The following is a 15,162-nucleotide window of genomic DNA, read 5'->3' on the forward strand; positions in this document are numbered from 1 at the left end:
ACATATAGCTAAAACTATTGCCAAAGAATGTTGTCTCTTGGATCTTAGTTTGTTCATATATATTCTAGTTTATGCTGTTCTTTATTTCATCTTTTTGTAACAGAAGGCAATCTGGAGGTCCTTCAAAACAGCAAAATTCTAACACTGATCGGCATTTGGACTGCATTTGGTGAACTTGCGATTTTATATAACTGCACAAGGACAGCATCAGTGAAAGGTAGTGATCGACCTTATCCAATGAGCAAATAAAAAATCTTCAGCAGTTAAGTTTTAAACATCATCAAGGGTGAATTTTAATGAGATTTTAAACCCCCAAATACTATTTCCTTCTAGTGTATTCCTCTTATTTTGCAAGTAATATCCATGGATCAATATATTCACTTTGGACCAATATCATGGAGTGATAAACTTGTTGGTCTACTAACTCTTCAGGTTAAGTATGAAGACAAATTACTTCAAAAAATAATTCCAAATCTATATTAGAAGTATAGTGTGTAGACAATGGCAAGTCGACCATTGAGTTGATGGTGCAATATGTTTACATCTTTGGAGTCTATCACCCAGCATAAAAGGTAATTTTCTCAGGAAAGAGAAGCTAAGGCAAGAACATTTTTCAAGAAAATCCAACTTAGTGAGGAATGGTTATGTATGTGCATAAAACCAGTCTCATCCAATTATTATAATCTTTATTGACTATGGAGAATTAATCATAAAATCTTAAGGCTAACAGCGTAACTCCTGTGCAGCACCATCTTATTGTGTGATTAATCGTTGCACTCTTTGCAAATCAAATTATACTGGGTGCTAGTAGGCCATCAGAAGAATCCTGGTATTGGAAGGATGCAGTGATGAGAAGCCATGCACCTCCGGAAATAAGGTTTTATTTTTAAGAAAAAACAATGTGTACAAAATATTTACATGAGCAGTATGACATGAAGCTGGGCAGTGGTGTTACCTGTGAGGAGGATGCTAAGAGGATGCAGGGTGACTTGGATAGGTTAGGTGAGTGGGCAAATTCATGGCAGATGCAATTTAATGTGGATAAATGTGAGGTTATCCAATTTGGTTGCAAGAACAGGAAAACAGATTATTATCTGAACAGTGGCCGATTAGGAAAAGGGGAGATGCAACGAGACCCGGGTGTCATTGTACACCAGTCATTGAAGGTGGGCTTGCAGGTACAGCAGGCGGTGAAAAAGGCAAATGGTATGTTGGCATTCATAGCAAAAGGATTCGAGTACAGGAGCAGGGAGGTTCTACTGCAGTTGTACAAGGCCGTGGTGAGATCGCACCTAGAGTATTGTGTGCAGTTTTGGTCCCCTAATCTGAGAAAAGACATTCTTGCCATAGAAGGAGTACAAAGAAAGTTCACCAGATTGATTCCCGGGATGGCAGGACTTTCCTATGAAGAAAGACTGGATTGATTAGGCTTATACTCACTGGAATTTAGAAGATTGAGGGGGGGATCTTATTGAAACATATAAAATTCTTAAGGGATTGGACAGGCAAGATGCAGGAAGATTGTTTCTGATGTTGGGGAAGTCCAGAACGAGGGGTCATAGTTTAAGGATAAAGGGGAAGCCTTTTAGGACCGAGATGAGGAAAAACTTCTTCACACAGAGAGTGGTGAATCTGTGGAATTCTCTTCCACAGGAAACAGTTGAGGCTGGTCCATTGGCTATATTTAAGAGGTAGTTAGATATGGCCTTTGTGGCTAAAGGGATCGGGGTTATGGAGAGAAAGCAGGTACAGGGTTCTGAGTTGGATGATCAGCCATGATCATGCTGAAATGCGGTGCAGGCTCGAAGGGCCAAATGGCCTACTCCTGCACCTATTTTCTATGTTTCTAAGAACAATTCAAAATTTTATCATTCTTTTTAGGTTCCAAATCTTAGATATCAAACCACAACAAATTCTTTTTTTAATTAGAATCAGTGATATTCGTTAGAATAACCTTGCTTTATCTAATTAGATCTAATGTTATTCCCTATTTAGAAGCTTACAGACTAAACTTTCTTTTTTACTTATCCCTAGTTCATTAGAAATCCAAATATAATTTCTATTCTCAAGTATTATAGTTAACTTCAGTTTCAGTTCCAGCCAGTATATCTACAAGTTTAAATTCAAATTCAAACATTATATATATAAACAGAGTTTAACACCTTTCACGACAATTCTCCAACATCACAACTCTTAAAGTAAATCTCATTCAGTAACTTATCAAAGTCTTTGTAAAAATAATAATTTCTTGCAGAAAATCAAATTTGGATTCTTCAAAAGAAAATACGCTTATATATACAACTGTATTAAATCCTCTCTGTCATTGCACATTTCATTCCCACGCTGGTTCTTCATCTTGGGTGGCTCGCCATCGTGTTTCCTGGTTAATTGACATGAAATAGTTTATCATCGTCAATTCACAAACTTGTACAAGAACTTGACCAAATGCCTTGATAGGATTTTACAGAAGTAATTCCCGACTACATGGTAGGGATTTTGGACACTGGTCTCTGCCGATATTGTCTCATTAAAGCTGCTACATGTTATAGCGGTAGCTTCAATAAATCTTTTATTGCTATTGTCTCTCCTCCAGGGGTTTCACCCTGAGGGTTTCAAGTTAGTAGGGTAATGATACTCACTACTATTTCTACTCTTAACAGTTCATGTCTTCAGCTTCTAATCGTTGCTGCGTTCCTCTCCTTGTCCGTCCTGTGTCCAGCCCACCCCACTCTCGAATAGTATATTTTTCCAATTCTCCTTTTTTTTAATTGGTAAACCTTGTTTTCATCCTTCCCCAGGTAGAACTTTCTAACATTATATCTTTGGGTTTAATTAACCTGGGTTACAACAGACAGGAGCCTCTGAGCTCACTGAGTGATCAGGATTGAACCCGAATCACTGGAGCTGTAAAACAGCAGCTCTCCTCACACTGTACTGTCCCCCTAGCAATAGCATTATTACATTTGCAGTCTATTATAAATCATAATTAAAACTTTTACTTGCATAACTGTCTCTTGAGGCAATTCATAATAGTTTTAAATATAGAATTTTGAATAATTAGGACTACAATAAACTGATTTAATCTGGGGCTCAGGTGATAAAATAAATCTTGACAACAGTGCAAACCAATTTGTAGCTATTCTTGCTAAAATTAAGTAGGTATTGTGCCATTGCTGCCTGACATTTATTCTTCCTGTTTTAATTGCATTTGAACGATCACTGATAGTTTTATAACTTATGATGACATCAAGTAAATGTGCAGATGTCACGAATACTTTTGCTTCTATAATAGCATTAATAGTGCTGAATTATAAGTTTTATAACATTGAAACATTCTATATTGTCTTATTACTTTTGATCTGGTTTTGTAGAGCTTTTTATTCCATTATCAGCTCTTTACATAACTGCACAATTACCATTCATTTGTCAGATGCATTACACAAGGATTATTTGTTACATTTAGACCATAAGACTATAAGATATAGGAGCAGAATTAAGCCATTTAGCCCATCGAGTCTGCTCCACCATTTCATCATGGCTGATCCATTTTCCTTTTCAGCCCCAATCTCCTGCTTGCTCCCCATATCCCTCCAGGCCCTAACCAAACAAGAATCTATCAATCTCTGCCCTGAACATACATAAAGACTTGGCCTCCACAGCTATGGCAAAGAATTCCACAGACTCACCACACTCGCTGGCTGAAGAACTTCTTCCTCATTTCCATTCTTAAAGAATGCCCCTCTATTCCTTTCAAAGGAGAAAGTTTCAAAAGTTGAGGCAAGTATTGGGTAGGTCATGGCAGCTGAGATCGGCCCCGTGGTTTGTTCATCCTGCAGCATGTGGGAAATCAGGGATACTTCCAGTGTCCCTGAGGACCATGTGTGCAGGAAGTGTGTCCAACTACAGCTTCTGGCAGACCGCATTGAGCGTCTGGAGCTGCGATTGGATTCATACTGGAACATCCGCGATGCTGAGAAAGTCGTGAATAGCACGTTTAGTGAGTTGGTCACACCGCAGGTAAAGGATACACAGGCGGAAAGGGAAGGGGTGGCCACTAGACAGCATAGCAGTAGGCAGGTAGTGCAGGAGTCCCCTGAGGTCATCTCCCTCCTAAACAGGTATACTGTTTTGGATACTGTTGGGGGAGTTGTCTCATCAGGGGAAGGCAGCAACAGCCGAGTTCATTGCACCATGGGTGGCTCTGTGGCACAGGAGGGAAGGAAAAGGAGTGGGAGACCTATAGTGATAGGGGATTTGGTTGTAAGGGGAGTAGATAGGCGCATCTGCGGACGCAAACGAGACTCCAGGATGGTATGTTGCCTCCCTGGTGCAAGGGTCAAGGATGTCTCTGAGCAGCTGCAGGACATTCTGGAGTTGAAGGGTGAACAGCCAGTGGTCGTGGTGCACATAGGTACCAACGATATAGGTAAAAAATGGGATGAGGTCCTACAAGGTGAATTTAGGGAGTTAGGAGATAAACTAAAAAGTAGGTAATAACCTCTGGATTACTGCCAGTGCCATGTGCTAGCCAGAGTAGAAATAGGAGGATATTTCAGATGAATACGTGGCTTGAAAAATAGTGCAAGGGGGAGGGATTCAAATTTCTGGGGCATTGGAACCAGTTCTAGGGGAGGTGAGACCGGTATAAACAGGATGGTCTGCACCTGGGCTGGACTGGAACCAATTTCCTAGGGGGAGCGTTTGCTTCTGCTGTTCAGGAGGCTTTAAACTAGTGTGGCAGGGGGATGGGAACAAGTGCAGAGTATCAGAGGGGTATAAAATGAGGGTAGAAGCAAAAAGTAGTAAGGTGAAAAGTAAAAGTGGCAGGCAGGCAAATCCAGGACAAAAAGCAAAAAGAGCCACTTTTCAACATAATTGTATAAGGGCTAAGAGTGTTGTAAAAACAAGCCTGAAGGCTTTGCGTGTCAATGCGAGGAGCATTCGTAACAAGGTGGATGAAATGAATGTGCAGATAGTTATTAATGAATATGATATAGTTGGGATCACAGAGACATGGCTCCAGGGTGACCAAGGATGGGAGCTCAACATCCAGGGATATTCAATATTCAGGAGGGATAGACAGGAAAGAAAAGGAGGTGGGGTAGCGTTAGAGAGGAGATTAATGCAATAGAAAGGAAGGACATTAGCCTGGAGGATGTGGAATCGATATGGGTAGAGCTGCATAACACTAAAGGGCAGAAAGCGTTGGTGGGATTTCTGTACAGGCCACCTAACAGTAGTAGTGAGGTTGGGGATGGCATTAAACAGGAAATTAGAAATGGTGCAATAAAGGAACAGCAGTTATAATGGGTGACTTCATATATATATATATATATATATATATATATAGAATGGGTGAACCAAGTTGGTAAGGGTGCTGAGGAAGAGGATTTCTTGGAATGTATGCGGGATAATTTTCTGAACCAACTAGAGAGCAGTCCATTCTAGGTTGGGTATTGAGCAATGAGGAAGGGTTAGTTAGCAATTTTGTTGTGCTAGGCCCCTTGGGTAAGAGTGACCATAATATGGTAGAATTCTTCATTAACACAGAGAGTGACATAGTTAATTCAGAAACAAAGGTTCTGAACTTAAAGAAGGGTAACTTTGAAGGTATGAGATGTGAACTAGCTAAGATAGACTGACAAATGATACTTAAAGGGTTGACAGTGGATATGCAATGGCAAGCATTTAAAGATTGCATGGATGAACTACAACAATTGTTCATCCCTGTTTGGCAAAAGAATAAACCAGGGAACGTAGTGCACCCGTGGCTGACAAGGGAAATTAGGGATAGTATCAAGTCCAAAGAAGAAACATATTAATTAGCAAAAAAAAGTGGCACACCTGAGGACTGAGAGAAATTCAGAGACCAGCAGAGGAGGACAAAGGGCTTAATTAGGAAAGGGAAAAATGATTATGAGAGAAAGCTGGCAGGGAACATAAAAACTGACTGTAAAAGCTTTTATAGATATGTGAAAAGAAAAAGATTGGTCAAGACAAATGTAGGTCCTTTACAGTCAGAAACAGGTGAATTGATCATAGGGAACAAAGACATGGCAGACCAATTGAATAACTACTTTGGTTCTGTCTTCACTAAGGAGGACATAAATAATCTTCCAGAAGTTGTAAGGGACCAAAGGTCTAGTGAGATGGAAGAACTGAGGGAAATAAATGTTAGTAGGGAAGTGGTGTTAGGTAAATTGAAAGGATTAAAGGCAGATAAATCCCCAGGGCCAGATGGTCTGCATCCCAGAGTGCTTAAGGAAGTAGCCCAAGAAATAGTGGATGCATTAGTGATAATTTTTCAAAACTCCTTAGATTCTGAATTAGTTCCTGAGGATTGGAGGGTGGCTAATGTAACCCCACTTTTTAAAAAAGGAGGGAGAGAGAAACCGGGGAATTATAGACCGGTTAGTCTGACATCGGTGGTGGGGAAAATGCTAGAGTCGGTTATCAAAGATGTGATAACAGCACATTTGGAAAGAGGTGAAATCATCGGACAAAGTCAGCATGGATTTGTGAAAGGAAAATCATGTCTGCTGAATCTTATAGAATTTTTTGAAGATGTAACTAGTAGAGTGGATAGGGGGGAGCCAGTGGATGTGGTATATTTAGATTTTCAAAGGGCTTTTGACAAGGTCCCACACAGGAGATTAGTGTGCAAACTTAAAGCACACAGTATTGGGGGTATGGTATTAATCTGGATAGAGAATTGGTTGGCAGACAGGAAGCAAAGAGTGGGAGTAAACAGGACCTTTTCAGAATGGTAGGCAGTGACTAGTGGGGTACCGCAAGGCTCAGTGCTGGGACCCCAGTTGTTTACAATATATATTAATGATTTAGACCAGGGAATTAAATGCAGCATCTCCAAATTTGCGGATGACATGAAGCTGGGCAGTGGTGTTAGCTGTGAGGAGGATGCTAAGAGGATGCAGGGTGACTTGGATAGGTTAGGTGAGTGGGCAAATTCACGGCAGATGCAATTTAATGTGGATAAATGTGAGGTTTTCCACTTTGGTTGCAAGAACAGGAAAACAAATTATTATCTGAATGGTGGCCGATTAGGAAAAGGGGAGATGCAACGAGACCTGGGTATCATTGTACACCAGTCATTGAAGGTGGGCATGCAGGTACAGCAGGCGATGAAAAAGGCAAATGGTATGTTGGCATTTATAGCAAAAGAATTTGAGTACAGGAGCAGGGAGGTTCTACTGCAGTTGTACAAGGCGTTGGTGAGACTGCACCTAGAATATTATGTGCAGTTTTGGTCCCCTAATCTGAGGAAAGACATTCTTGCCATAGAGGGAGTACAAAGAAGGTTCACCAGATTGTTTCCTGGGATGGCAGGACTTTCATATGAAGAAAGACTGGATCAATTAGGCTTATACTCACTGGAATTTAGAAGATTGAGGGGGGATCTTATTGAAACGTATAAAATTCTAAAGGGATTGGACAGGCTAGATGTAGGAAGATTGTTTCCGATGTTGAGGAAGTCCAGAATGAGGGGTCACAGTTTAAGAATAAAGGGGAAGCCTTTTAGGACCGAGATGAGGAAAAACTTCTTCACACAGAGAGTGGTGAATCTGTGGAATTCTCTGCCATAGGATACAGTTGAGGCCGGTTCATTGGCTATATTTAAGAGGGAGTTAGACTTGGCCTTTGAGGCTAAAGGGATCAGGGAGTATGGAGAGAAAGCAGGTACAGGGTTTTGAGTTGGATGATCAGCCGTGATCATACTGAATGGCGGTGCAGGTTCGAAGGATCGAATGGCCTACTCCTGCACCTATTTTCTATGTTACTATGTTTCTATTCTGGGGCTGTGTCCTCTGGTCACAGACTCTCCCACCATAGGAAGCACTCTATCCACATCCACTCTATTGAGGCCTTTCAGTATTGGATAGGTCTCTTCATATGACAAGCCGTTCAATCCTGGAATCATTTTCAAAACCTCCTTTGAACCTTTTCCAGGTTCAGCGCATCTTTTCTAAGATAAGGAGCCCAAACCTGGTCACAATACTCCAAGTGAGGCCTCACCAGTGCTTTATAAAGTCTCAATATTACATCCTTGCTTTTATATTCTAGACCCCTTGAAATGAATGCTAACATTGCATTTGCCTTCCTCACCACAGACTCAACCTGCAAAATAACCTTGGACTCCCAAATCCCTTTGTGCATCAGATTTTTCCATTTTCTCTCCATGTAGAAAATAGCCAAGCTTTTCATTTATGTTACCAAAGTGCATGACCATACATTTCCCAACACTGTATTCCATCTGCCACTTCTTTGCCCATTCTCCTCATTTTTCTAAGTCCTTCAATAGCCCCCCTATTTGCATAAAACTTCCTGCCACTCCACCCATCTTCATATCGTCCACAAATTGTGCAACAGAGCCATCAATTCTACCATCTGAATCATTGACATATAATGTAAAAAGAATCAGTTCTCCATAAAAAGAAATGTTCGACTTAGATCAATTTTACATCAATTATATATAGCACCACAGAAAATAAATAGATTAAAATCAAATATGTCTGACCAATGTTTTCGATGTAATCAAGAAATTGGTACTTTTTTACATTCTACTTGGTCTTGTTTTGAAATTCAATCATTTTGGATAAATCTAAGACTTTTATTGGAACAAATTACTGGAGTATAACTCCCACATAGTCCAGTATTATTTTTATTAGGAGACAATGAAGGGACAATACCAAAACTTAAATTGAATAAGTGTCAGAAAAAATTTATAAAAATTGCATTGGCAGTAGCCAAAAAAGTTATCGCAGTTACTTGGAAATCTGATTTATATTTAACTATAGATCATTGGAATAATGAAATACATAGTTGTATTCCACTTGAAAAAATTACATACAATCTAAGAAATGAATATGATATATTTTTGAAAATTTGGCTCCCATACCTACAAAAGATAGGATTAAATACATAGGTCCTTTGAAGATAAAATTATAAAGTAATTGGGGAAAGTAAAAATAAAAATTAAAATTATTTTGAACTCCATGGAGCATGTGGGGATCCTCCGATATCCAGGCAATCTTTCTCTTCTTTCTTTTTTTTTCTTTAGACAAGGGTTAGGGGGAGAGGGTTAATATTATTTTTTTTTTCTTTCTTACTATTTTATCATTACATTTATTCTTTGTAATTTTCTTAAAATTTAATAAATTTAAAAAAGAATCAGTTCCAACACAGACCTCTGTGGAACACAACTAGTCACCAACAGCCAACCAGAAAAGGCTCCCTTCATTCCCAGTCTTCTCCTCCTGCCAATTAGCCACTGCTTTATCTGTGTTAGTATTTTTTTCGGTAAAACCATGGGCTGTTAACTTGTCATGCAGCCTCTTGTGTGGCACCTTGAAAGTCCAAGTACACAAGATCCATGGATTTTCCTTCATCTATCCTGCTTGTTGTTTCTTCAAGGCATTCCCACAGATTCATCAGGCATGATTTTCCCTTGAGGAAATAATGCTGAATATGGCCTTTTTTTTATCATGTGCCTTCAATTACCCTGAAACCATGTCCTTAACAATCGAGTCCAACATCTTCCCAATCACTGAGGTCAGACTAACTGGCCTATAGTCTCCTTTCTTCTGCCTCTCTCCCTTCTTGAAGAGTGGAGCGACATTTGCACTTTTCCAGTCTTCTGGAACCATTCCAGAAAATAATGATCCTTGAAAAATTATTACTAATGTCTCTACAATCTCTTCAGCCACCTCTTTCAGAACGCTGGGTGTACACCATTTGATCTAGATGACATATTTACTTCCAGACTTTCAGTTTTCCAAGAAACTTCTCCCTAGTAAATACAACTTCACACACTTATGACTCCTGATATTCCCAAACTTCCAGCACAGTGCCGCTGTCTTTCACAAAATACAAAATACTTAATTCAGTTCATCTGCCATTTCCTTGTCTCCCATTTCTATCTCTCCAGCATCATTTTTCAGCAGTTCGATATCCACTCTTGCTTTTTTCACACTTTATGTATCTGATGAAACTTTTTGTATCCTCCTTAATATTATTGGCTTGCTTACTTTCATATTCCATCTTTTCCTTCTTAATGATTTTTAGTTGCCTTCTGTTGGTTTTTAAAAGTTTCCCAATCCTCTAACTTTCCACTAATTTTTGCTCTATTATATGCCCTGTCTTTGGCTTTTATGTTGGCTTTCACTTCTCTTGTTAGCCACCATTGTGTCATCTTGCCTTTAGAATACTTCTTCCTTTTTGGGATGTATATATCCCGTGTCTTCTGAATTGCCTCCAAAAATTCCAGCCATTCCTGCTCTGCTGCCATCCCTGCCAGTGTTTTTTTCCAATCAATTTTGGCCATCTCCTCTCTCATACCCCTCTAATTCCCTTTACTCCATGAGCTTCTCCTTGTCAAATTTCAGGGTGTGCCCATTTGCCCATAATGGTTCTTTTACTTTAAGTTCTCTAATCATTTCTGGTTCTTCGCAAAACATCATATCCAGAATAGCTGATCCCTAAGTGGGCTCAACCATGAGCTGCTCTAAAAAGCCATTTTGTAGCATTCTAGAAATTTCCTCCTCTTGGGATCCAGCACTAACCTTATTTTCCCAATCTACCTGCATATTGAAATCTTGAAATCCCTCTTGCCGATTGTAACATTGCCCTTTTGGCATGCAATTTCTATCTCCCGTTGTAATTTGTAGGCCACATCTTTATATAACTTCCATCAGGGTTTTTTTTTTAAAACACTTGCAGTTTCTTAGCTCTATCCACAACAATTCAATCCCTTTCGACTCTATGTCACCTCTTTTAATGATTTGATTTCAATTTTTTACCGACAGAGTCACGCCTCTGCCCATGCTTACCTGCTTGTCCTTTTGATACAATGTGTATTCTTGGACATTAAACTCCCAGCTATAATCTTCTTGCACCAGGATTCAATGATATCAGCAACATCATACCTGCCAATATGTAATCGTGCTTCAAGTTCATCTACCTTATTCCGTATACTGCATGAATTCAAATATAATACTTTCTGTCCTGTATTCTCTCTTTTCGACTTTGACCACCTTTTACATTGCAACTCATCCTGTTGACTGCAGTTTTGCCCTATCATCAGCCCCTCCTTGCTGGGAGTGTCGCTAAACATTGCCTCTGTTTGTAAACCAACTACCTCATCCTCAGCATTATCACTCTGGTTCCCATCTCCCTGCCAAATTAGTTTAAACCCTCCCGAATAACTCTAGCAATCCTACGCTCAAGGATATTGGTCTCTCTCGGTTTAGGTGTAACCCATCCCTTTTGTACAGGTTGTACCTTCCCCAGAAGAGATCCCAATGAACCATAAATCTGAACCTGTGCTTCCTGCACCAGTTCCTCAGCCACGCATTCACCTGCCAAATCATCCTATTCTTACGTCCACTGGCACATGATACAAACAACAAACCAGAAATTACTACTCTGGAAGTCCTGTTTTTCAGCTTTCTACCTTACTCCCTAAAATCTTTAGCTGTTTACCAATCCGTTTACTGGGGTTTTGCTGAAAATAGAAATCCATATTTGGAGCTTAGCTGGACATTAGTTACATTTGCCACTCCATCCACTCTGCAATGAATCATAAGGGCAGCATTCTACCACTAGGGAAGTCACGAGCCAGGGACCTTCCAATCTAATGTTTATAAAGCACATCTGAAGCAACAACTCATTGGTTGGTGATCAGAAAGCCACAAAAATTAATTTGCTTCCAATCCAGATCACAGTAGCTGATTGCAGCCAAGATCTGCAGCTCCTGTGATGAGCAGGAACAAATTGTGAGGCTTTCCAGGTTTAATGTGGACTGGCGCACAGACTTTGCTAACAAATCCACGGTCATCTAGACTGTTATGTATAAGAGAAAGCAGCTGGAAGTTGATGTGTCATAACTCATCCTGTGATTGTCCTCTTAAAGCTGTAACCTGTGTCAAAACCTGGGTTCTGGATCGAGAAGTCTTTCAGAATATTATGAGAGGAACAACTCAGGCGAGACATGAGCAATACAGAAACTTCCTCAAAAGGTAAATTTCAGTGTCATAATTCCCTGTGATAGCATGCACAGTACATGTAATATGTAAAGATCTCAAAAGCAAAGACAAACTTACAATTATATAGTGTCTTTTGTGACCTCAGGATGTCCCAAAGTATTTCTTTAAGCAGTGAACATTCTGTTACTTTACTATAACCATCTCCCACAATGTGCAATGTGATGTTAGCAGCTAACAAGTTTTCAGATTTTTGTTGAGCAATAAATGTGGCAAAGGAAACTGGAGGGAACATACTTGCCCTTGTGCTTGGTCTGGGTTTCAGGAACAGAGAGGAAGAGATTTAAAATAAAAGGAAGCATTGTTTTCTGAAAAAGGTTTGTGATAAATCAACCTTAATGGCCCAAATAACGCATTGGGATTCCTGTAGTTTGCTATTTAACTTTTGACATGTGACCAGGGTGCTGCCACCAGAATTTACAGACTGCATTTAAATGTGGAATGATGCTTTATGTAATACTTAGAACATTCAGCATGTGCACAACTTTGAGTCAGTGCATTTCTTATGATTTCAGATTAATATTCATTTAATACTCCAACAAAAGCAGGATAATCTTAACTGTGTACGTTGTCACTTAAATGGAAACAGGACTATCACTCAATCTCCTTTTCAAAGTAAATTCAAGCATGTTCCTGCTTGGTTATCCATCCAGACACATTTTACTGTAACATTGTCTATTTTGCATTTGTTACAGATACACAGAACTATGAGCATTTGCATTTGCTCGTAGTTCTCTGTATCTTTTATATGTAAGAAAAGTGGTCCTGAATATTAACACAGATTATGAAATGAAGCATTGGCTCTTTGCATGTCAAAATTTATACACCTAGAGTATTGTGTGCAGTTTTGGTTCCCTAATCTGAGGAAAGACATTCTTGCCGTAGAGGGAGTACAGAGAAGGTTCACCAGATTGATTCCTGGGATGGCAGGACTTTCATATGAAGAAAGACTGGATCGACTAGGGTTATACTCACTGGAATTTAGAAGATTGAAGGGGGATCTTATTGTAGGTATAAAATTCTAAAGGGATTGGACAGGCTAGATGTAGGAAGATTGTTTCCGATGTTGAGGAAGTCCAGAATGAGGGGTCACAGTTTAAGGATAAAGGGGAAGCCTTTTAGGACCGAGATGAGGAAAAACTTCTTCACACAGAGAGTGGTGAATCTGTGGAATTCTCTGCCACAGGAAACAGTTGAGGCCAGTTCATTGGCTATATTTAAGAGGAAATTAGATATGGCCCTTGTGGCTAAAGGGATCAGGGGATATGAGGAGAAAGCAGGTACAGGGTTCTGAGTTGGATGATCAACCATGATCATACTGAATGGCGGTGCAGGCTCGAAGGGCTGAATAGCCTACTCCTGCACCTATTTTTTATGTTTCTATGTTTCTATACAGAATTATTTACCTTGCAAACTTACTGAAATTGGGTATGTTTATTAATACTTACATCCCATGTATTTTTCTAGTGTTTCTTTGCTTAAGGACTTACCAGAAGATAAACTTGTGAAAATAGTAGACTGTTTGGAAGTGGTAAGTTATTTACTGTAAAGGATATAACTGAGAATACATTATTTAGCCTCTTTATTTCATATCTCTATCACAAAGTATTGGGGAAGTGTTGCGTAATCTGCTGTACTCACACATCGAACAGAAATTTATTCAGTGAATTGTATTACGTTTAATTTTTTAAATAGGCATGTTTATCTAAAGCATATCATGAAAAAAGCATGCCAAAAAAGATTTACTATTATTTCATTGCATCAAGAATGATTACCTTCTATTTTAATTGTGATAAAGTGACTCTGATGTCATAGACCATGGGATATAATAGGTGGTGGTATAAAGCGGTTCAATTTCTCTTTTAGACATATCTGACACTTCATTGTTAATGCACTTCCTTTTTGTCAGTTAAAAGCACTTTAGCAGCATAGTGACAGTTGTTCTAACTAACTTAAATGTGATTTAGGAAGTACTAATTGTGGATGAATAGAGACAGTTCAGTATCATTTTAGTGATAGTCTGTTTTCCACTTAAAGGGCAAAGACACATTGATGTAGGTTGTGTGAAACCTGTATGAAAGTATATGAAATGTTACAAGTTTTCCAATATATTAATAGTGATTTTGCTTTAAAGAATCCAGAATATTACCTTCCTTCCCATTCTTCTTTCCTGCTCATCCAGTGTAATAAATGTCAGTGTGTTAGAACAGTGGATATACTAGGATTGTGGGCAATTGAAATGTTTACGTGATTTTAGATTTTCCAAGGAGTGTATTACAGTGCCTGAACAACTTTTCCTTAACTTTGGGTAAGCAGAAATTTGATGATACAAGGATCAGTTAAGCTTCCTACAATACTATGGTTTCATTGTATCTCATTCTAGTTAAAATTCACGTCTCCATCTAAATGTTCAGTTTATAGTAATTTATAATAAATAGTATGTACAACAGGACAGTCAATATAACATAGAAATACAGTTGAGTCAGCATGAATTAATCAGTCTGATGGTCTGGTGGAAGAAGCTGTCCCAGAGTCTGTTGGTCCTGGCTTTTACGCTGTGGTACTGTTTCCTGGATGGTAGTAGCGGGAACAGTTTTGGTTGGGGTGACTCAGGTCCCCAGTGATCCTTCAGGCCCTTTTTACACACCTGTCACTGTAAATGTACAGAATAGTGGATGTAGAGTTTATTGAATTCAGTAAGACATTTGTTAAGTTTTCCCATGCCAGGCTCATTCAGAAAGTAATGAGGCATGGAATTCAAGGAGACCTTGCTTTGTGGATCCAGAATTGGCTTGCCTACAGAAGGCAAAGGGTAGTTGTTGATGGTTCATATTCTGTATGGAGGTCAGTGACCAGTGGTGTGCCTCAGGGATCTGTTCTGGGACCCCTCCTCTTTGTGATTTTTATAAATGAACTGGATGAGGAAGTAGAAAGGTGGGTTAGTAACTTTGCTGATGATACAAAAGTTGGGGTGTTGTGGATAGTCTGGAGGGTTGTCAGAGGGGTTACAGCTGGACAATGATAGGATGCAGAACTGGGCTGAAAATTGGCAGATGGAGTTTACCCAGTTAAGCGTGAAAGTGGTTCATTTTGGTAGGTCAAA

The 15,162-nt window shown here is 39.4% G+C and overlaps 1 protein-coding gene across 1 annotated transcript in view; it reads left to right on the top strand.

Moving 5' to 3' along the window:
* The window catches only part of prkg2 (protein kinase cGMP-dependent 2), a 128,916-nt gene that overhangs the window by 41,291 nt on the left and 72,463 nt on the right, over nt 1–15,162 (top strand). The window contains exons 3-5 of the mRNA XM_059988492.1: nt 104–217; nt 11,930–12,035; nt 13,527–13,590. Coding sequence (XP_059844475.1) covers nt 104–217; nt 11,930–12,035; nt 13,527–13,590 — 284 coding nt within the window. The remainder of the gene's footprint in view (nt 1–103; nt 218–11,929; nt 12,036–13,526; nt 13,591–15,162) is intronic.

The sequence above is a fragment of the Hypanus sabinus genome, chromosome 14 (genome assembly GCF_030144855.1).
Source record: "Hypanus sabinus isolate sHypSab1 chromosome 14, sHypSab1.hap1, whole genome shotgun sequence".
Classification (NCBI taxonomy): Eukaryota; Metazoa; Chordata; class Chondrichthyes; order Myliobatiformes; family Dasyatidae; genus Hypanus; species Hypanus sabinus.